This window comes from Acanthaster planci, linkage group LG19 (genome assembly GCF_054643075.1).
Source record: "Acanthaster planci isolate LZ-2023a linkage group LG19, COTS_SCS, whole genome shotgun sequence".
Taxonomy (NCBI): domain Eukaryota; kingdom Metazoa; phylum Echinodermata; class Asteroidea; order Valvatida; family Acanthasteridae; genus Acanthaster; species Acanthaster planci.
Genome location: NC_141795.1, coordinates 3,329,129 through 3,350,584, shown reverse-complemented (window position 1 = coordinate 3,350,584; position 21,456 = coordinate 3,329,129). Strand labels below are relative to the sequence as shown.

Sequence of the window (21,456 nt, the reverse complement as noted above, 5' to 3'; positions counted from 1 at the left end):
ACTTCATGAAACTGCTCTAGTGAAATTCTGATACATTGCAAAACTAAATTCAGTTCTCAGGAGACATTTGAATACATGTATGGTGTGCTATGTTTACCATAATACTAGGATGCATGTACGTCTACTGTATAAACTCAGACTTCTGGAGCCTGAAATAGTCTGAACTTTGTCTAGGAATAATTTATGGCCAAGTGTATGGCAGATTTTTATATCAGGATGCCACAACTTGGACTTTTCATTTACCGGTATGATTACCAAGGTAACAAAAAACCGTCACGTGGAGCTGAGAAATATTCTACATTCCGTGCTAAAACTTAAAAAGACTTTCTGTATGAGTAGTTAAAAATTTTCATTTTTTCCCATAGCACTAAAATTAACACACACTGCCAAAGACTTGATTTCTTGGCATTATGCATGTTATGGTCCCTGCCTTCAGAAAAAAGTGTGAACATGATTAATGAAGGCCTTTGGTCACAACTGCAGAATGAATGATCTGCAGTCTACCAGTACTTGGTAAACCTAGCGCCAGCAATTGGGTGTTGAGAGAAGGTGACTTAGTGTGACCAGACTAGCTCAGCAGGAATGCAGCAATTTTTTCCCAGACAGCTGTTCATGATAAACTGATGGGTATTTTTTTTGGGGGGGGGAACCCAAAACTGTAATAAATACCAACGACAAACATGAGAGCCAACAAGGAGCACTGTGTTGCTGCTTGTTTATATGTAATCTCTAGGATAATGGGGAGAGTATAAATCTATGCACAATTGATGACAATATTCGCATTTGTCACAAGTGCATCAGTGAGATTTTGGATTTTAAATTATTTCTTTATCCTCGTAAGAAAATGAGTTTGATAAATATAAACCTGTTAATACGAGTTCTTAAAAACTCCGTCATTCCAAGTTGAATAATACATTGTAACTAAAATCCATACATTTTATGTGCAAGGCAAACTTTATCCCTGCACAGCTGTGAAAATGTTGACCTTCACAACAATCGAATCCTGGTAGTCAACAAACATTTTGTTTTCCACCTTTCACTGTACATTACCAGAAATCTTTTCAAGTAAAACCATTTTAGATTTCACTGAGAGGAAGCATGGTTTGTTTGGGTATCTCTTGTCATCCCAATCCTTTTGTTTGGATGTCAACACTCTTCATGTTTAGGTCAGTTGTTTGAACAGAAGTTGTCAATATTTTCGCAGCATTTTCAAACATGCTACACTCTTCGAGTCTCCAATTTTCAAACACTGCCCAGTCGTTTTGGTCAGGCACTTGTAAACGTGTATAACGGCAGGCTGGCAGGCCTACTCCACTCTGCCTAACATGCCTGGACAAACACCATTTGTCTATGTTCATACTTATACAAGCGGAAAGAGTTCCATGTATGGACAACACTTGATGCCCCTGTGCACAAAAGTATTAGACTTGTCTGAAAAACCTACGTGTTTTGTAAGTTTTCTAAGCTAAATTTCACATTTTAGGACATGTTATCACTTCCTGATCACTGCTGAGTGTTGTAATAAAAATAGCAGTAACAACCTTAGCTAGGCTAAAGTACGTAGTAGCATAGCAGGCCCTTGAACCAAGCAAAAATCGGGACCAGCTGACCAGCGGATTGACACATGACACTGGGATAGGATTTACCATCAATGGCACACACGTACAACCAAACGAACATGAAAAATAGCTACATGAAATTTTTGACATGAACACTACTGCCACAGAGTATCATGCCGAAGAGCTATGACCGAATCTTTAGTTTCACACGGGCCAGGGCCGAGCAGGGTTTAGGCCGAGGCCCGCCTAGCTGCTGCTGCAGCCCTGTATACAGTTTCGCTGTCATCGTATGCGTGGTCAGGCTATATTTTCAGGGCACGCAGACATCGTTCAAAGGTCGAAGATTTTACCCGCGCTTCCCACTAAAACCTGAAAATCAACCAAGGAATATTACAAAAGGAGCCCCATCTTCACCTACCTGTGACAACGGCGAACAGCAGACTCAAAAATGTGGATAAAACAGTGAAATTCCAGTAGTTGTTCGTGCGATATAGTCCTATCCAAGTCGCCATTTTGATAATGGTGTGTGAATGTAGTGCGCGCTATGCAAGGTTGATTGTCAATACACTCCGTGCAATCAATCCATTCAACATCCCAAATGCCAATCAATGGGGGTCTACGCAGGGCATGGAGGGGTACCGTACACGCCAGGTTGAATATGAATATTCAGCAGTAAATCTGTCGTCACCAAAGTCGGTGCCATTATTACAAGTAGGGGAGGCAATTAAACATGACTTCGGGCGTGATTTAAACATGCGTTTCCGGATAAAGCCATTTGAAAATAATTGTACGGGCCATTGAAAATAATGACCTTATAAATAATAAACGATTTTTTGAACGCAAACAGTTTGAATCTTTTCAGCTCAAACTTAAAACTTCCCTATTGAAAATACATATCCGAACTCCAGAGATGTCTGGCATGAAAATTATAAAACATCGTGTCCTGGAGAGAACACATAAAATTCTCCATTATAAATTCTCAATACATAAAAGGCAGTGATTTATTGGGATAATACTTTTTTTTCTAACTGTGTCAGCAACTAGCTGAGCATCGTCACTCGACCTGTGAAATCAAACCAACCTACGCGGAATGGAGCAACCTTAGAGGGCCATGTTTACACAACAGGGGGCTGCGATGTCGCCAGCGTGTCGTCTACGGACAAAGTCAGGGGGCTGGCAAGAAATGACCACAAAGAAATTTGGGGTTTTTTCTTCCACTACATTGACCTGAGTGTGACCACAGAGCCACCCGTGGACGAACATGGGGACATACTGGTCGACACTAGAAGAAGGACCTCGTACATGTACTGACAATCCAAAAAAGACGCTGAACGACAATACTAGTAGCAGAGCTGCATATGTGTGGTTTCTAGCCGTTTAACACGTTCACACATTCGGATGTCTGTAACCTGGATGTCTGAATTAACGTGTGAGGTTTTTTGTTTTTTTTTTTACATTATCCATGATTAAAATATGCAATTGATTTAATGGTGTCTTGAACAGAAACGTCCATGTTGTGACTTTCGATCATCTTAATTGGTACTCGGTAATTGTCCCTCCAAAATACTCTGACTGAAGTTTTAAAGTCTTTTGATGCAGTAAAGCACGCAAACAACAACAACAACAACAACAACAAAATGTAGAGATTTTACAACAAAACAAACTTCATGACGTCTCAACCAGCAGCTGACTGAAAGAATTTGCTGTCACAAGTCAAGATTGATCGAGTAGGCAGATTTGTAGATCCTTTGTGTTACGAACAATATGTAACGTGATTACGCCCTCTTTGTCTAGAGGGCGCTAGTCATAGAAAACTCAAAACGACCCGAGTAACAATAATAATTTTGTAGTCACCGCTCAATCATGAAAATTAAACGACCCGTACTTTTCAATGCAATTGTTATAAAGTTAAAGCATTATATAAAGAACACTGAAAGTAATGATAACGTAATGATGCAATAAATGAAAAGGTAACCAGTTTGCCATTTTTGTCGCTGGGAAATGAAGTACATTTGAAAAGTTCTAATTGGTTTGCTCTTTGGCTTCCACGTCTTAACAAGTAGTGAATGTTTAATTCTTTAAACTGATTTAGCCAAAAAAAATCCCAGAAGATTGAGCTTGGTGCTGGTGACTGATAATATGAAACAAGTCGTAAATTCGATTTCAACTTAATCAAGAACAAAAAACAGACTGTGTCGTTCTGTAAATGACCCCCACCCCAGTAATCCCCATTCACAGGCGTACTAGTGTTGTGCACAAAGTGTTGCACAACAAATATTAACTTAGGCCCCTATGTGTTTTTATAATGATTAGTTTAAACTGGAATCGCGAACATAATCACAAGACTTTGAAATGTAGCCGGGCATATTTACGTCACTGCGCTGTTGCAGCTCTTGCGTGAAAGAATAGTTGGTGCACTGCTGTATTTTTCCATCTTTGTTTAGACGTTTACTCACCGTCCACAATAGACAACGCAATGTTGGTCATATCTAGTTTCCGAGCAGTTGCCGCGCAAGGCCCCCCATACGTCATACCGCGAACTGTCATGGCAATAACTGTGCCCTCATTATCGCCCAATTATGCGAATTGCAGTAGTCAGCGCACTGATCTCCGTTATCAATGAGTCAGCGAACTGAAACAGGCGCATTGGGCGACTTACCGGTTTTATTTTTGTGAATGGGCGGCTTGATGACGTCAAAGAATCGTATTGACTCATCCCGACTTTGGAAAAGTTGAGCATGCCTAGAGCTGAATGATATAAAAGCTTCACAAAGAGTAGCAATTGTGATTCGATTTTACACGTATCATCTAAACTGCTCCAACATCGACGTTCATACGATTTTGAATTGCTATGGAATAATTCTGGACTCTTTTGAGCTGATCTCCGTGTATTATCTTGTAACGGAATAAAGAAGGGCAACGAGCTCGAGCCTCGTAAATCACCTGCGAAAGTCTCGGTGAAGGTAAACGTCCGTCATTATGCTTTCATTGTTTTCATTAGTTTCGATTCTGTGTCCTTATAATATGATGACACAGAATATTATCAATTAATCAGCCTCGGATCCGGGGGATCACCTGCTCTGAGACCAAAATCGTTAAAAAATTGGAAACTAATCAAAACTAATTAAAGTATACAAAGGTAAGTTCACCAGTACCATTGTAAGCAATGTTAATAATGTTAATAGAGATAAAAAATGCATGTACGCAGATGATCTGAGGTCACAGCCATAATTACTGGGCGTGGTTGTGTGGGTTTTTTTATGCCACGCCGATAGAGGTCGCAATTTACTGAAGCTAGACGGATACGTGTTGCGGGCGCGGGACAAGGTAGATTGCGTGTAGAAGCACTGGAAAGGTGCGAGAAATACTCCTTTTCATCAAGCTTTGAAACTTCTTACACAGGTACATAGCTGTTGTTCGTAACCTGTAGATCATATTGTGTTATAATTACATTTGATCATCCCAATTTTAGGAATGCAAACTGTGTTAATGCAGGGGTAATTACTTAACAAGTTGGCCTAACATAACGTTAACGACAAGTACAAATACGGGTAGGCCTACAGCGCTAGGCGTCGTCACGGTCGTACATGTTGTACATGTACATGTACTTTATCGCATACGGCGGGTAATTCCAGAAATTAGGGGTCTAGACCTGTGACATTTTTGTGTCCCTGTTACATCTGACCTCTTTATTTGACATGGAAATATCACCAGAATTGATTTCAAACTATTAGGCGTACTATTTGTTTGGCAGGTACTTTTCAGGATGTGGGGAGACAGTTCTTTTGACCACTGTGATTTTACTATTTTGTCTTCCGTATGCCCGTCCCTTTGTGATGTAAATTGTTGGCATGAATAAAATAATAACAATAATTCATCACTCTTGGAAATTACATAATGTGTTTTGAACTTACAAAATCATGTCAGATACACAGGGATGCACACAAAAAATGGACCCCTAACATGCCTAATTTCTGGAATTACCCATATTTAATTATACTGATTTATTTTGTTGTGTGATTTTGTAATGAATGCCTCCTAGTTTTATTTCCTTGTGGAGGTTTTCTCGAAAAACAAAATCATAATGATGAAGCCTTGGACTGTTTGCCCTTGGCCCTACATGTACATGTAGACCTATACATGCAGGCCTACCGCAGGCCTACCGTACTAAACATTCTGTCTACGGTCATGACTGTGTAGACTTTTCATTATAATTTGTTGCAGAGTTAGTCAGAACAGACAACCGACAACATGAGCTATGGTGGAGGTTACCCACCAGCACCGGGTGGCTACCCTCCTGCCCCTGGAGGATACCCCCCTGCCCCAGGGGGTGGGGGATATCCACCTGCACCTGGCGGAGGTTACCCACCTGCCCCAGGAAGCAGCAGCTACCCACCTGCCCCTGGGGGATACCCGCCAGCCCCCGGGGGTGGGGGATATCCACCTGCCCCAGGGGGTGGGGGATATCCGCCCCCATCAGCACCAGGGGGATATCCGCCTGCACCGGGAGGCGGGGGTTACCCGCCAGCACCAGGGGGTGGGGGTTATCCCCCAGCACCTGCCCCAGGGGGTTATCCACAGTCCGGATACCCACCAGCACCCCAGCCAACAGGTTATCCACCAGCTCCAGCTGTAAGTAAGAACACCAGTAATGGCAAAAGAACAAAAAAAATTATGAAAGCATATCCTTGTCCCCACCTCCATGTTTTTGGGGAAAGAGGGAGCACGCTGTTACTTAAGATGGACGCCTTCCTAAGAGTTCATGCTTTGCACGGGAAAGGTTATTAAAGTCAGAAGATTTGCAGTAGCAGTGAGTAAGTGAAAAGTAGTTAACACTTAATCTTAAAATGTTGGACTCTGAAAATGTCATGTATTTCGCAACTTATGTTCACAAGTTGGAGCAAGTCTTCACACTGACTAGTTATTTCCACATCTTTGTTTGAAAATCTGGCCTTGTAAAGAAACCAGATGGTGAAGTCACTCAGCCGGTAAGTCGGACATCTTATTTGTCTGAACAAAAGTGGCTGACGCTGCACATTGCCACTCATCTGACATTGATCGATAGTAAACTAAGAGCTGGCGATTTCTATGCACATTCTGTCTGTCAAATTTGCCCTCTTAGAATCTGAATTGAAAGGAAAATTGTGATGGTGGTCTCCGTACATCATTCTTGTCTTGTCTTGTCAATTCAGGCACCAGCTAGCATGCCATCTGCTGACTATGGTACTTCAAGTGGCTCTGCTGGGCTCCCATATAACCCCAATCCCACCGGCATGGGCTTTGCTGTAAGTTTGAAATGACCTTTGAGATCTCACTCCCTCAGTGGTTGACACTGTAACCTTAAGTTCTGTCCTGTTCCTTAAATATCACCCATTTATTCTCAGGTGTATGCTCCAAATCTTCTTGGTTATACAAAATCAATCTTTAAATCTGATGGGCTTTGCCATGCTTGAAGGGGTTAGGTAACTTCTTACATGCTTTGTATGTGGATATTCTTCCTACGTGCATGAAATCATTTCTCTTGAATCGCACTTTGAATACTTTTCTGTACAGTCTGGCAGTTATTTTCTTGTCATATATGCAAGCAGGAGAGAGCTTTTGTAGACATTAATGCTTACAAGTAGGAAGTGGTGATGAATCTTTTTGAGAATGACCTATGGCTAAAGAATGTTCACTGTGTGTACAGTTTCTTACAAGATAATACCTGGGTCATGTGGTGACATCTAGCCATTTTCCTAACTTCCCAAAGATGACTCTTGTGGAATTTTAAGGAGAAATATGTAAACATATAAACATAGCTTTTCCTAGTGTTTAAAAAAGTTAATTGATTTGAATGAGACATTAAAAATTGCTGAGATTCTGGGCTTGGTTGGCGACAGTTTTCTGGTAATGAGTTGTTTGAATGTCATTCCTACATGCCATAGGCCAGTTAGACTTCATTAGCACGTATGTGGCCTTCTTTGCTTGCCCTGGAGCGTGGTGTATTTTTCCATTCTGTCACTACAGGTTCCGCCCACATCTGTGCAATATAACGATCCGTACGCAGCCCAGCTAGGCCTTGGTGTAGGTCTTGGCATGAACTGATGAACATGTGCTGTGCTTCTTTCTTGTTTGGGATTTTTGTGCTGGTTTTCTTGTTGCCTGCTCAATTTGTTTAGTTTTTATTTTTTGGTTTATTTTTCCATTTTGATTGTTTTGTTTTGCTTGTTGCACAAATTCGTTGTTGCGCCCTGGAATTAGAATGGCATCTTGTTGGTCCTGCGTGTTGCATTTAATCCCAGACAAACCTCTCTGTGATAGGAATCTTGACGCTTTCCCAAGGGCCGCTTCATTGCCAGATAATTTTCTGGACCGTTGTGTCACAAAACAGCAGTCATCTGATAAAGCTAAGAAAGTCGGACTTTGATCTGCAACCAAATTTTCTCCTCTATTTACAATGTGACACAAGTGTACAGTACATGTACATGAAGCACACAGAGGCAGCATTGTGTAGCAGGTCATGTAGTAATTGTATGATCATTCTTACATTAAATCCCTGTAGTGTGCCAACTGCATTGAGATTTTAATCAGCTTAGACAGTTGTTGCTTGTATGCACATGTACGTGGGCACATGTAAACAGTGCCATAAGTTATCTCCAGTGAGCCAGTTCTGTATTCCAACGATGCATGCCCAGGACAAGGCTATTCGGGAGCAGCAATGCACCAGCTGGATATCGGCGTAGCCATACGCTGACTCATGCACACGCTGTGTTCCCGAAAGACCTTGGGTTTTTGAAATACTGAACAGGCTCAATTGCCGAACATGAAGGAGGAACTCAGTATCTCATGGGGATGCTCAATGAATTTACATGCAAGTTTTACTTGGGTTGGGGGAGTGAAGAGCAGAAAACTATCAGGGTTCCTGCGGCCTGGAAAAGCCATGGAAAAGCCATGGAAAAGTCATGGAAAAGTCATGGAAAAGTCATGGAAAAGTCATAGAAATTTTCAAACACAGTGTGTGATTTCTATTACCAAATACAAGTACATAAAATATGTGATTTTATTCGCAACTTTAAAAGGCTGGATAGTCCAAGAAATTACGTTATTGGGTCATGGATTTTCATAATTTGGTCATGGAAAAGTCACGGAAATGTCATGGAATTTATTTATCCTTTAGGTGCATGAACCCTGACTATGTTTGTCATGCACAATGCTTCTCTGTGGGATGCTTGCTGTGAATGTATTTGGTTCTCAATTTTGATTTTCGAATTTAACTATTTGTCCCCTGTCTTAGCTGGTGACCTTGCCACCTGGTGCAATATACTCACGTCTGTGTGGACACTTGTATCCAGCCCTCCCACTGCTGCGACTTAAATTATTTCTGTAGTGTGTTGCGCCTTCAAGGGACTTTCCGTGCATAAGGCGCATAAGATTGCATGCCTGCCTATCAGGGATAATTTCCTGAGCTTTGATGTGCAGTGCAGTGCCATGACTAGTAGATTAATCTCGTTGCTCCCGCACCTGTCTGCCATGCTTGAGTGGGAACGTCACGGATGATGGCTTTTAAATGGGAATTGGCTGTCATGTTTTATGGGGACTATGACAAAACTGTTAACACGTACATGTACACGTTAAGTGGCTGGCCAAAAAACATAAAAGGAGAAACCTTAATCAATGTTTTGCTCAATTCTCATCATAAAAGTTTTAGTAAACTAGTGCTGTTCAGAAGGATGTGATTATGCACTTCTCCTTAGAGAAATCATGTAGTTTTTTTCAACCCTAACCACTGTCCTCGGGTACATGTATATTGTAAACAGTATAATGTGTGATCATATGCACCACTGTGTGACTGATTTTAGTACTTCACCATTCATCCTCTTGCTGCAAAATTTACATTTGAATACTTGTACGTGTACAACGATGCATTTGTTAATTTTGAGTAGCTTCCATGTAATTCTATTATTTGAAAACAATGATATTTCAGAGTTTTTTTATCAAATACAGGAGAAACTGTTGCCAAGATGGCACTTTACTCGCAAGCATGACACTGACATTCGTAAACTTGACATACGTTCCTATGAAGGATTTGTGCATGTGTTATCTGCTCTGAGCAGAGCAAAAGAGGGCATGTTTTTTGGTTCTTACCGCATAGTAGGTGCACCACAAGGCGCGCAAGTATATGCGCGTTTGACGCGGAGCACGCTGAGTACCCGTAACTAATGTATTCCGGCATGTATGGTCTTTGCGTACACGCAGAATGCGTGCAGGAACCCGCTTGTAACCACGTGTCTTTCTTTTCACCGGTTGGGGGTGCACTTCAGCTCAGGGCAGATTAGAGAACCTTACAGGTATTCGCCACAACTTGGAGACTCACATGGCATTGATTAATGAATAATTTGAAACTCGGGCACATTTTCTTCCGTTTTTGTGTAGGGAGCGGCTTATGCTGCGTCTGCCTTCCGACATCCCACTGCTGCCCCCGCCCCTGCTCCAAGTGGTCCGCCCATGCCGACACCTCAGTACAATGCGCCCCCAAGTCAAGGGATGCCGCCCCCACAGTCGTCCCCTGCTAAGCAGGTGAGCGAGAGAACTCACAAATTTGAGGTTGCAGAAAGCCCTGACAAATCACCGTACTTTATTGCTGTCATTGGTCTCGTCCCCCTGCTGGATGTTTCTTGCATTCCTCTTCATCACCTCATCTCAATAATAAAAATAATAATAAAGAGAATTCCTAATGCGCCAAATCCGTCACAAGTGACGCTCGCGTTGCAAAACACTTTTACAAAACAAAAATACACGTGTACATGAACGCGTCAAAAACAATATGACATTTACTGAAAGGTCCTAACAAATATAGATACATGTACGTGAAAAAAAATCTCACCCTGATCATTAATTGTGGCAAGCCCGATACATTGGATTTGAACCAGCTAGCCGACCCAGTAAACTTACCGGGAGCCCAGACATTTGCAGTGGTTCTTGTACTCTGAGAGTTGTGGGTTTGAGCCCCAAACAAGCAAGGATGTAAATATATGTCTCCCCCAGACATCTGACAAACAGACTTTGACTCAGAATGTTAGCCAGTGTAATGCGTAGACCTGTGTACAGTACCATATTAGAATAACTATAATTGTCCTTTTCAGTGTCTCATGAATGGGATTTTTGCCTTGCTTAGTGATGTCTGCATAATTTTCAGTTTTCATATTTTCAACGATTACACACGTCTGTTGAATTTCGCTTCCAGTTTCAATGAAGATCGAGCAATATACATTCAAAAGTATATGACATTGTTTAGTTTATTTCCACATCTTATATAAAATACTCACATGAATTTAATATCAAAATAACAGAAATGATATGAGGATTCCAGAGAAGAAACAAATGCTCTACAAGGTCTGGAACCCGTTTCTAGTTACTTAAATAAAATTATATAAAATAAATGTAAATCTGGGTATGTGAAAGTTCCCATTTGTTCACTCACCATCTACATGTATATGTAGCATAGATGAGACGGTTTACTGTGCTCGTTTCGAGGAGGGGTTTCCAGACACTGAATGGATATATATAATAAACCTGTACATATGTACACTTTGCTTTTCTTCATTGAAATCGATGACCTTGGTTCTTTTGACTGGTGTACGGCTTATTTACGTTTCACTGTTCCTGTTCCACATGTAAATGCCATTCAAGTTTCCTACCAGCAGAAGTATTGAGGGCTCACTGTGAATCTGATCTACATGTCCACAATGCACACATACATATACAGGTACACCCAATTGTCGGGATATATTTCTGTGAAAAATTACGTCTGAAAATTTAGTGGAACCAATTCAGCCAAAATGCCTGTAACTGCTAATAGCTTAGTTGCAGTTACAGGCAAAATTTATGTAAGTGGGAAACTAAAATACATACTCCTGCTTTGAATAAACTTTCAATTTTGTGGCACATTAAAATTGACCTGTTTACCCAAACGAGCGAGGGGGCTCCACCTCTCAACAATTTTTCCTGATACCACCGCATTGCGTTAGGAGTTTTTCCAGTAACTCTTTGCGGTCATTTTGATAACCAATTTTCTGAAAATCTCACACAGCACTAGTTTTTCCGAGGCAGGTCAGCCAAGAGTGCATTCTTTTCTTCCTGCTACGCTCAAAGCTGGCGCATGTGTGGCCTTGAACTTCCAAATGACCGTAACAACAAAACCGCACCTCACATTCAGTTGAAAGTTCACATTTGTACTGATAAAAAGTGCCTGTAGCACCAGGCCAGTGTACAAAAAAATTTGAGGATGGAACAGCCAACTGTGAGATGGTCCACAATTGACTGCTCTTTTAGGGTGAACTAGTCGCCAATAGCGTATTGCTGTAGCTGCCATGACGCACTGCAATTTGTGTTCATTTAACTTCCACTATCCTTCTTGCACACAATAAACTCCCCGTTTGTGAGGAAAGTAAATCAAGCGTAACACAGGGTTTCATTGTTTCCTCAAACTGAGCCCGAGTCTGAATCTTGTGGCTGGAGTGGGTAGGATGGACGTGTACCGGGTTGTTAACCGTTTCTGGCTCGAAATGCATTCATGTACACACATACTTGTTCCATAGTTGTGTGGGCAAACATGCGACATGTCACCTATTTTGTGGGGACGGAAAACATTATGGAGACAGAGAAATGTCCCTGCAACTCAGTCCTACTTTGCCTAACTAAAGAAATTGTCCCCTTAACCCAGTGAAGGCCTACCCACGTGCACATGCGGGGAGTACATGTACATGTAGATATATTTAGCTTAGGAATATCTGGACACGGTGTGAGGCCTGTGGACTGCTGTAACTCAAGCTGCTCTGGAAGGCTAAGTTTGAAAAAAATGTTGGGCGGAATAAATATTTCGTTGTTGCTAGCTACTAGTCATAAAATATAAAATACAAGAAGGGTTGCAAACTGATTACTGGCTACAGTGACCTAAAAATGTACATATTGAAAAAGTTAGACGGCCGATGTTTTCATCCCAACGGAATCTGTCTCAAAGGCAAACAATTATGTACTTTCCACATGCATTTTTGAGTTGGCCAGTACAACTCGAGCAGATGTAGACATCGAGTCAGTTACTGTTATTGGAGATTGGTTCTTTAAGCTCATTTTATTCTGATATTTATTTCAAAGGCACCTGTTGTACCAACTCAGCAGATGGCTACTATGACCATAGCGCCTAAGACAATCAAGCGGGTGAGTGTGGATCTTTTTGAAAATCACTATAATACATGCACCGGTACGCGTTCTTTCTGCAAGAAAGCTGATGCGTTATGCCTTCATCATCAAAAGAGACATCGTTGTTTGGATTCATCATGCTGATGTCGTCCATCGTGGTCTATTAGTGAGAGCCACTAGCCGGTGGTGCACATAGGGGAAGGGGGCCCTGGGACCCCCCCCACAGGTTTTCAAGTTTTCATTAAAAAATTCTCAAAAAGGAAGATACAGTGTAAGCCTGCATATTTACTTGCTCTTATATAAACCATGCATTCCATTCCTGTGACACAACCCGAGGGAGGAGGGAAGGGGGCTTGAGCATTATCATTTTGGGGTAAATTCCAGTCAAATAGCCATCCTCATGACAAATCCTGGGTGGGCCACGGTTACTAGCCAAAGGTCGCAGTGTCTTCCCATAAACAAGTTTGTTACCACCATCTGCCGCCACCAAGACTTAAGTCAGTCGCCTTCTGTCTTGGCCAGTCTGATATTGGTCACAGTGTAGATAATGTCCGGAGTTTTTTCTTATCGTTGTAAAGGGAACAGGAACTGTGAAGGAGAAGGTCAACTTTAACGGTCAAAAGGAAGCGGAGATTCTCAGGAAGGCAATGAAGGGAATAGGTGAGTGTCTTCTTATTGTCCAAAGTTTCCTCTGCTGAGATTCTCTGTAGACAGCCAGCACCATGTGGCCTACTCACAGTGCTTGATTGCAAAAGTACTTATGTGGTTATCCTTGAATTTGCCTTGAGCAGAAGCACCCCCTCGTTGGTCGAAAAGAGCCGCGTTGGTTGGGAGTGCTCATTTTGTTGGTAGTAGTGTGGCTATAATGCGTGCTTGTCGTAGTTGTTTGTGGACCAGCGAAGTGCAGTTCTGGCCTAAGTAGCCTGCATTGCTAGAAAAATTGCGCCCTCTCTTAGTCCGGTTCGGGGCTCATATGTGCAACCTGTTTTCAGCACAAGAGGGCAGTGTGTCTTCACATAAGAAAACCTGTGGATCAAACAATGAAATGGACATCTGTGTTTATGTCGGGGACTTCAACGCATACAGTAAAATTTGCCCCACTTGAGGGTTTACGTAGCGGTAGCAGTGAACATACTGCTCTCAGTCAGCTATATATTGCACAGTTGCTTGTTAACTCGTTACAATTATTTTTTTATTCAAAAGGTACTGACGAGAAGGCTATCATTAGTGTGGTAGCTACATGCTCCAATGCTCAGCGCCAAAGAATCTTGCTTGACTACAAAACAATGTATGGAAAGGTAATGATTACTTGTTTCTGGTCATGACACCAAGGATTCCTAAAAAGTGCCTTGGGCACTGTGGCTCGCAAGCTGGAAGAAACGTGTAGAGAGGAGACAGTAAAAAAGTAGTTACGGTTTTTAGAGGTGGGAGAAAAAGCCCAGAGGAATAATCTGGGTAAAACCCACGGAATCAGGTAGGGACTGGAAACCCAATCCACATGTGGACTGAGTGAGGAATGGAACCCGGACTGCAGAAGCGGAAGGCAAGGAAAGACTATGCCAACCTGACTCCCCAAACAGAGGGTGTACATAGCAGAAATGCTTCAGTTTATTGGAATTCACTGGAGAAATCAGTTCCTTTGAGATTTCCGACTGGTTACCATGTTGATCGTTATCAAAGTGATAGCCAAAAAGACCCCAATACAAGAATTATTCCACATGTATGACGTCATGATGGTGTCATCATCTGATTTATTCTAGATTTTTCTACATTTATTTCAGCCCATCGTTACGTGACCATGCGTGTAGATTCATGTCTATTTCACGATTGTACGTGCACCGTCCGTTGAAAAGGCCAGTCACAATAAAGACTGATCCAAATAGGTTGAGATCCAAGCAGAATCTTCTCAATAGGTAAAAGTGGACAAGCACTGTTGATTGAATTTTGGTGACGTGATAATTCTTGTGGTACTTGTCGGCAGGACTTGGTAAAAAACCTGAAGAGTGAACTCAAGGGAAAACTGGAGGACGTGGTTGTAGGCCTGATGATGACCCCGGCAGTGTTTGACGCTCACCAACTCAGGAAAGCAATGAAGGTACTGCACTGAACACCACCACTCTGTTTACTGTTTACCTGTTTACTGTTTACTTTCCAAAGTGAACATAATTTTATTAGTATGTTGTGCAGACAGGATCCAAATCTGAAGTTATTTTGAAGTCTCAAATTGTGCCACCCAGACAAGCATAGACTTAGTCATTTCTCAAAGCAGATTGAATGCTGCTGTTTTGTGAGCTATGAATTTGAAGTAAATTTGCTGCATTTTTTTATGATAATTCCATAGCTCGAAATAGACCATTTTAATTAGTGCAGATAACATTTGCAGTATTAAATTAACTCAATTCTTGGCGATTGATTTGTCCAAACGTGCGAACTGTTTACAACTGAGTGGTTGATTCATGTCACTGATTATCACCTAGGGCCTTGGAACCGATGAAGCTATTCTTATAGAGATCCTGTGCACAAGAACAAACCAGGAGATACACACTATCAAAGAAACCTACAAGAAAGGTCTGTAAAGTCATTGTTGTGAATTTAAGCTAAGCCATGATGAATAAAGTCGTACCAGAGTGTTTTTGACAGGAGTATCAAATTTTATAACGTTGTGCTGCACAAAAAGCAATGTACTGCCACATCTGTTTGAGGAGATGCCATAAATGCCACAGTGGCGCCATAAAAACATGCACTTTCTTGGACTTGATATTTGGCAAACCACTACACCTGTAGAGGGTTTTCACGTGATGTAACGTGACCTTCAAAGGCATTTCAGGAAGCGTACCACGTCCATAGAGGTGGTTGCATTTTCAAATCTGTGTAATTCCATGTACACCAGAATATTGAGAGATTTCAAAGGTGCGCGCATTTCTGCGCACATCTGTGGAAATTGAATGCTGACCGTCAAAAATCATGATAAAAATCCTCGGTTGAATAGGGATGTGACACGCGCGTACCACCTGTCCCCGAGCATTGTTTCACCGCAGGTTGGTGAATTACACTGTGCATTTATTTATGTAAGCATGGGCCGAACTCCCTGAAACATTACCTGTGCTTACGGGCACTTGGTTTGACGAGTTGGAGGAAGTCTTTGCGTCATTGTGGGCAATGAACCATAAAGAGAAGCTTTGCCAAATACTTGAGCCATTTCTGAACAATCTGTTGGATTCATGGTGGGTCTGTGTTTCATTCTGTATTCAAAGAATTCTCCAGAAACCTCGAGAAGGACGTGGTATCGGAAACATCCGGCCACTTCCAGAGATTACTGGTGTCCATGACGCAAGGAGCGAGGAGCGAAGACCCGACCGTGAATCAAGCAAAGGCTAAGGCAGATGCACAGGTAAAAAGACGAGAAGGGGATGCTGAAAGACAGGCTGGTGGGCGGGGAGAAGTTGGGTTGGTAGGGGGTGATTAGATGTGCAGGCAGTGTCAGGTGGGCGGTGTAGTAGATAGGAAAAGGACCGATGGGACTGTAAGATGCGGGGAAAGAAAACAAGGCTAAAAAAATCGTGTGGGACAGTTTAAGCAGGGAGAGTGGACCTGAAATTTGATAACTTTGGACAAGTTTTGCTGTGGTTGAACAAAACTCAGTAACTGATGGGATTATTTAAGCCAAAGTGGGTGAAAGCTGACCATCTTTGGGAACACCACAGTGTGTTTTGGGAAGAGTGAGGGCAGTGCATGTGTGATCGTGTTTTTGCTCGGTATTTGCGACATAAAACTGAGACATGAAACATACGTGCCAGACAGTTGCAATGTGAATGACTTTGAACATTTGGCTTGTATACTCCTAGCACTGGCTTCAAATAAATGCCCCAAACCACATATTTCTTGAGTCTATAAGATCAGGTCGCTTTTTCAAAGGACAGGTTTCCGTACTTTCCCCCTCCAAACAAAAATTCTTCAGGCTCTCTGGGACGCAGGAGAGAAGAAGTGGGGCACTGATGAGTCTAAGTTTAACGAGATCTTGGCCTCGCGCAGTTTCCCACAACTGCGAGCGACATTTGACGAGTACAGCAGGCTTGGCAAATACTCAATTGAGCAGTCGATAAAGAGGGAAATGTCGGGAGATCTGGAGAAGGGAATGCTCACCATAGGTGAGTATTAAACGACCTTTAAACTCTTTATCAGAAGTCACTTCTACCCCCGATTGCTGTGCGAAGAGCTCTTTTGGTCTCTAATTCTTGGGGATTGCAGTACTCAGAAAATCACATTGCATCATAATATTTCAGTAACTGAAACAAAATGTTGATGCTCCCTAACGTAACGCAATTGTTCTCTCTCCAAAGTTGACTGCGTGCGGAACACACCAAAGTACTTTGCCATGAAGCTGTACAAATCGATGAAGGTAAGAGATCATCATGTATGCCTTGAAGTTTATGAAACTGTATGGCTTGGGACTAGTACTCGGCTCTTTTTTTGCTTTAAAATTGGACTAGGATTGTTTTCCTACCGTGGGCTCTACCCGCGAGGGTACATGTACATGTACCTCTGAGCAGAAGCCAGCACAGTTGTTTGACTGTTATTCAAAACTTCTCTGAAAGGTATTGCTCATACATCAGGATTTGTCTTCAAGATTCTGGTTTGTTAAGGAGAAATCTCCTCTTTTTTGGCAGGGTATTGGCACGGACGATGACACACTGATGCGAGTCATCATCTCTCGCAGTGAGATCGACATGATGGAGGTCAAGCAAGAATTCCACAGGGATCACAAGCAGACCCTGGGCAAATTCATAGCTGTGAGTGTCCTCCATTGGTTGGAGCTAATGTGTATCACCCCACACACCAGCCAATCAGAGGCGACTTTAGACACTGTGATGCAGGCTTGGGATTGAAATATGGCCAAGGCCATAAACTCATAAACTCAAGATGAAAAATGAAACTGCAGCATTCTTACATTGTAACTTCTTTGGCCATTCTTTTTCCAGGGGGACACATCTGGTGATTACAAAAAGATTCTCTTGGAACTGGTTGGTGGAGAGTCATAAAGGCGCCAGACTATCCGTTCAAAGGTAATCCTGAGTGTTACAAGGTTCCATCTTGGAGTACAGCTATACCCTCTCAAGTTCCAGTTTGTTTGGTTATATTGTCTTCATGTTGTCTATATATTTTTTGTGGTATGTCAAAACTTGATGTGTATTTACTTGATATCAGTGTGAAGTGTGTCTAACCCTAACCCACCCAAATCCTCCAAATTCCTTTTCTGCAAAGTGGAGGAATTAGGGGGATTCAGGGTGTATGGAAAAATTGTATGGCTGATTTTGAAGGATGCCATACATGAAGGTCTTGGATTGGACCTTATCTTGTCTGTGCTTAGTCAATCTCAAATTCAGCCCGATATTTCTTTTGAATCAACCGCACAAGAATGCCATTCGCACTGCCTTAACATAATGACAGGAATTGCTGGAGGATTTTGAACGATTTGGGCTGAATGCAATTTTTTCATGTTGAAAATCAGAGGATTTCGGAGGATTCGGGGTGGTTCCTAGTAAAAAGGCCTAGGGGGTTAGGGTTAATGTAAGACATGGTTGTTTCATGTGAGTTCACTTGTTGTGAACTCACATACCTAAACCACAGTTGGTTAAAACAATATTGGTAGTGTTATTGCAATATTAATAACAAGAAATTCCAGTCATTCTCTATTCCCTGTCTTGTTGAAAAAATGATGTATACGTTTTGAGAGAAAATATATCCTAATCAGCTTAAATGTTTACAAAAACAAAGTCCTATTTTTGTTTTATATTTCAGTTTAGATGTTGGACTAGAAGTCATCTGTCTCTTACACGTAGGTTGTGTGAAAGTATATGTAGTCTTTACTTAGCTCGTTCTGTCTAGTTTGAAGTTATTTCTAACTGTAGTTGACAGGCAGTAACAGTGACATTGAGATGAAGTTCAAGGCCCTCTAACTTCCAAGCTTTGTAAATATTAGCTCATTCGAGCCAGTCGGCAATTTGCAGCAGCTTTTTCTACTTTATTTGTGAGGAAGCAAATAAGTAGATAACAAAGAGAGGGTGATATGTTTCTTTATCAACTTGCGCCAACCTAGCTACTCCTTCATCAGCTTTTGGAGCCTACATTTATCATGTGATCCTATCAATTCCTTGAAATGTAAGTGAACTCCTATTCCGGTCGAAATAAGAAGTTGCTTTCTGTTTTCAGAGTTCACTGTTTATAAGTCACTTAGAGAGCCTGAATCATGATCAAAATGAAAACAAACTTTATACAGTATATTTCGTTGTGTGCCTGGAAGGACGTAAGAGCTTACGCCCTTTTGCTGGGAAGCATAATCGCTGCCCAGCCAAAAGTTTTCCCTGCAAAAGGACGTACGTATGCAACTGCTTTTTTCTGAATGATATATAAAGATCTCTCTGCAAAAAGTTTTTTAAAAACTTCCCCAAGTGGTTTGACAAGTTGTTCAAAGGTTGCTTTTGGCGCAGCCTTTGTTGATTTTGAAGTAAATTGTACCCGCGTTTACTAAATAAGGAAAGTATGTTTCTTATGCCCATTTGCCGGGAACGATTTTTTTGCGTGACCATGCTTCCTGGCAAAAGGGCATAAGCGCACTTATGCCCTTTTGCCGGGCACACAACGATTTATTTTCGTTGTGTTCGTAAGATATTTTTGTATATTTATAATATTCCTTGTTTCTCCAACTGTAAAATGGAATTTACATTATGGGACTCGGCGACAGGGGTCAATTCCTAGGTAGGCAATTGACTTCTGGTTGGAGATAAAGTCACTGATATTATTTGGTTGATTGAAGCCCTCTCACAGTGACAGCACCATGTTCACCCTTCAGAACCTTTTAGCCAAAGACCAGACTAGAAAGACCAGACTAGCTGAGTTAAGCTGCTTGTTCAGTGAGTTCTAAAGTAAGGAGGCAAAGAAACACAGAGAGGGTTTGGAGGGTTGTGGACTAGAGGGGCTGAGAAAATATGAGGACATTGTGTAGGTTTGATTGTATGGGCATTTCTGTGATTAATGAATGTAGCTACACCATTTTAGGTGGACTTACATTGTAATGGTACTCTCCAGAGACAGTTTAGGATTAACGTTGGAACAGATGTTTTCGAGTAGCTTCCCTGGGTTGACCCAAGTTTGCCCTTTGAGTTGTTAAAGTATAGCTTGCAAACACGGCTCTATGAAATTGTTCCTGCTTCGAAGAAAGTAAAATTGCTGATTTTGTTTTAGAATGAGTGCCATTACATTTGGACCGTCAGCTCAGTTAACAAAACAACTTTTGGTTAATGCCTTGAAAGTTTGTACATACACTGTACTTTGTGCAGTTTCACCTTAAATGGCCTTTTAAATTTTTACATCAAGTAGAGTCAAAGTACCTGTATATCTAAATGGATCATCTAATGGATAAAGAAACTTCTATTTTGAATGGTATATTCAACTTCAACTGCCTTGAAAAGGAAACTGGATATTTTTTGTGGACTCTCTTTTACATGTCTTGAAATTTTTGCCATCGTCAGCGAGCTTGATTTATACGATGACATTGGATTGTAACATACTTACACAAATGAATCAATTTGAATCTAGAAATGCTCGAATTAAATTTATGAACTTATTCAAGCTTTGCTACTTGCTGTATATAAGGGCTATTTATTGAGGTACAAATTATACCTGTTACTGCTTTAATTGATAAACTAACCAAGTACTAATAAATTTATGCATGATTCTGAGTCTATTATGTACAGCAAGGCTCGGTAGCTCTATAAAAATATCTACAAATTTTAGTTAAACAAATCCCTTGGTTTGAAAGCCAGAATCAGTATCGTTTTATAAATTTCAAACTTTTGCTAAAATCCTTCCGCGGTGGTTTGGTTCCTTGAGAGGAAAAGTTATGAATCATTTTCAGGAAGGAGTCGTTCTGAAGGTGGTGACTTGCGTTTATCTTCTGTAATTTTTCTGGTAGTTACAGGGGAGTCTTTATCTGCTGTAGCTTGAGCAGAAGTTTTTCTCCGTTTTTCCAGCTGACAGTTTTCCATCTGAATAATATACTCTCGACATTTTTCATCGATAAGCATTAATGTTTGCTGTTTCTACTTTCACGCTCATCTACCTGATCAAGTGAATAAAACTGTACAAATTTGACATGTGCTCCTTGCTTGGCTGCTTATTTTTGTGTCAATCTGCATAAATTTGCATAGAGTTCACAAGGTAACTTCCAAAAAGAATTGAAGGCTCGGCTATTCCCCATGGCAGTATTGGTGAGTATGGTGTCAACAAAGGAGTTGAATCAAACTAGAAGTGTCTATCAACTGAAACAATTAGTGCCAGGAAGTTTTGTATCACTTCTGTGAGTTTTTCACTCATTCTCACTTTCACACTTTGCAACTGAGAAAAGATACCGCCTTTTGTCAAATAGAGCTGCCCCCGCATTGTAGTGAATGGTTAAAATACCTGTTTGTATTCTGTTGTACATTTTCCTGCCGCAATTATGGTTTGTTGATCGCAACTTCGTGTTTTTTTCCTATTTGAAAGATAGGCATATTATTCATTAACATGGATTTGTATAAGTTTTAATATCTAGCATTTTGACTTGGGTTTTTCTTTTAAATAGAACATTTGCAAAATCCCCAACAATTTAGTTTATTATTTTTTGTAGCACAGCGCGGGGATTTCATAACTTGCAATTTACATGTATTACTGTTCCAAAAAA

General features: G+C 41.2%; 2 protein-coding genes across 4 annotated transcripts in view; one reads left to right on the top strand and one right to left on the bottom strand.

Moving 5' to 3' along the window:
- Positions 1-2,162, bottom strand: part of LOC110978597 (bone morphogenetic protein receptor type-1B-like) — a 77,636-nt gene extending 75,474 nt beyond the window's left edge. Inside the window, exon 1 of the mRNA XM_022233752.2 lies at positions 1,978-2,162. Within this exon, the coding sequence (XP_022089444.2) occupies positions 1,978-2,071 (94 nt within the window). The 5' untranslated portion in view covers positions 2,072-2,162. The remainder of the gene's footprint in view (positions 1-1,977) is intronic.
- A 2,138-nt stretch (positions 2,163-4,300) lies between these two features.
- Positions 4,301-20,888, top strand: LOC110980078 (annexin A4-like). Of its 3 annotated transcripts, none has more exons than XM_022236530.2 (15): positions 4,301-4,522; positions 5,784-6,191; positions 6,752-6,844; positions 7,566-7,622; positions 9,972-10,115; positions 12,693-12,755; positions 13,316-13,397; positions 13,941-14,035; positions 14,719-14,832; positions 15,215-15,305; positions 15,992-16,128; positions 16,696-16,885; positions 17,078-17,136; positions 17,405-17,527; positions 17,717-20,888. In XM_022236530.2, the coding sequence occupies exons 2-15, from the start codon at positions 5,811-5,813 to the stop codon at positions 17,774-17,776; spliced, it is 1,689 nt and encodes a 562-aa protein (XP_022092222.2). In that variant the 5' UTR covers positions 4,301-4,522; positions 5,784-5,810; the 3' UTR covers positions 17,777-20,888. The 3 variants fall into 3 exon arrangements, with proteins under 3 accessions (XP_022092222.2, XP_022092138.2, XP_022092306.2); XM_022236446.2 differs by lacking the exon at positions 4,301-4,522 and adding an exon at positions 4,815-4,961; XM_022236614.2 differs by lacking the exons at positions 4,301-4,522; positions 7,566-7,622 and adding an exon at positions 4,816-4,961.
- Positions 20,889-21,456: the final 568 nt, after the last annotated feature.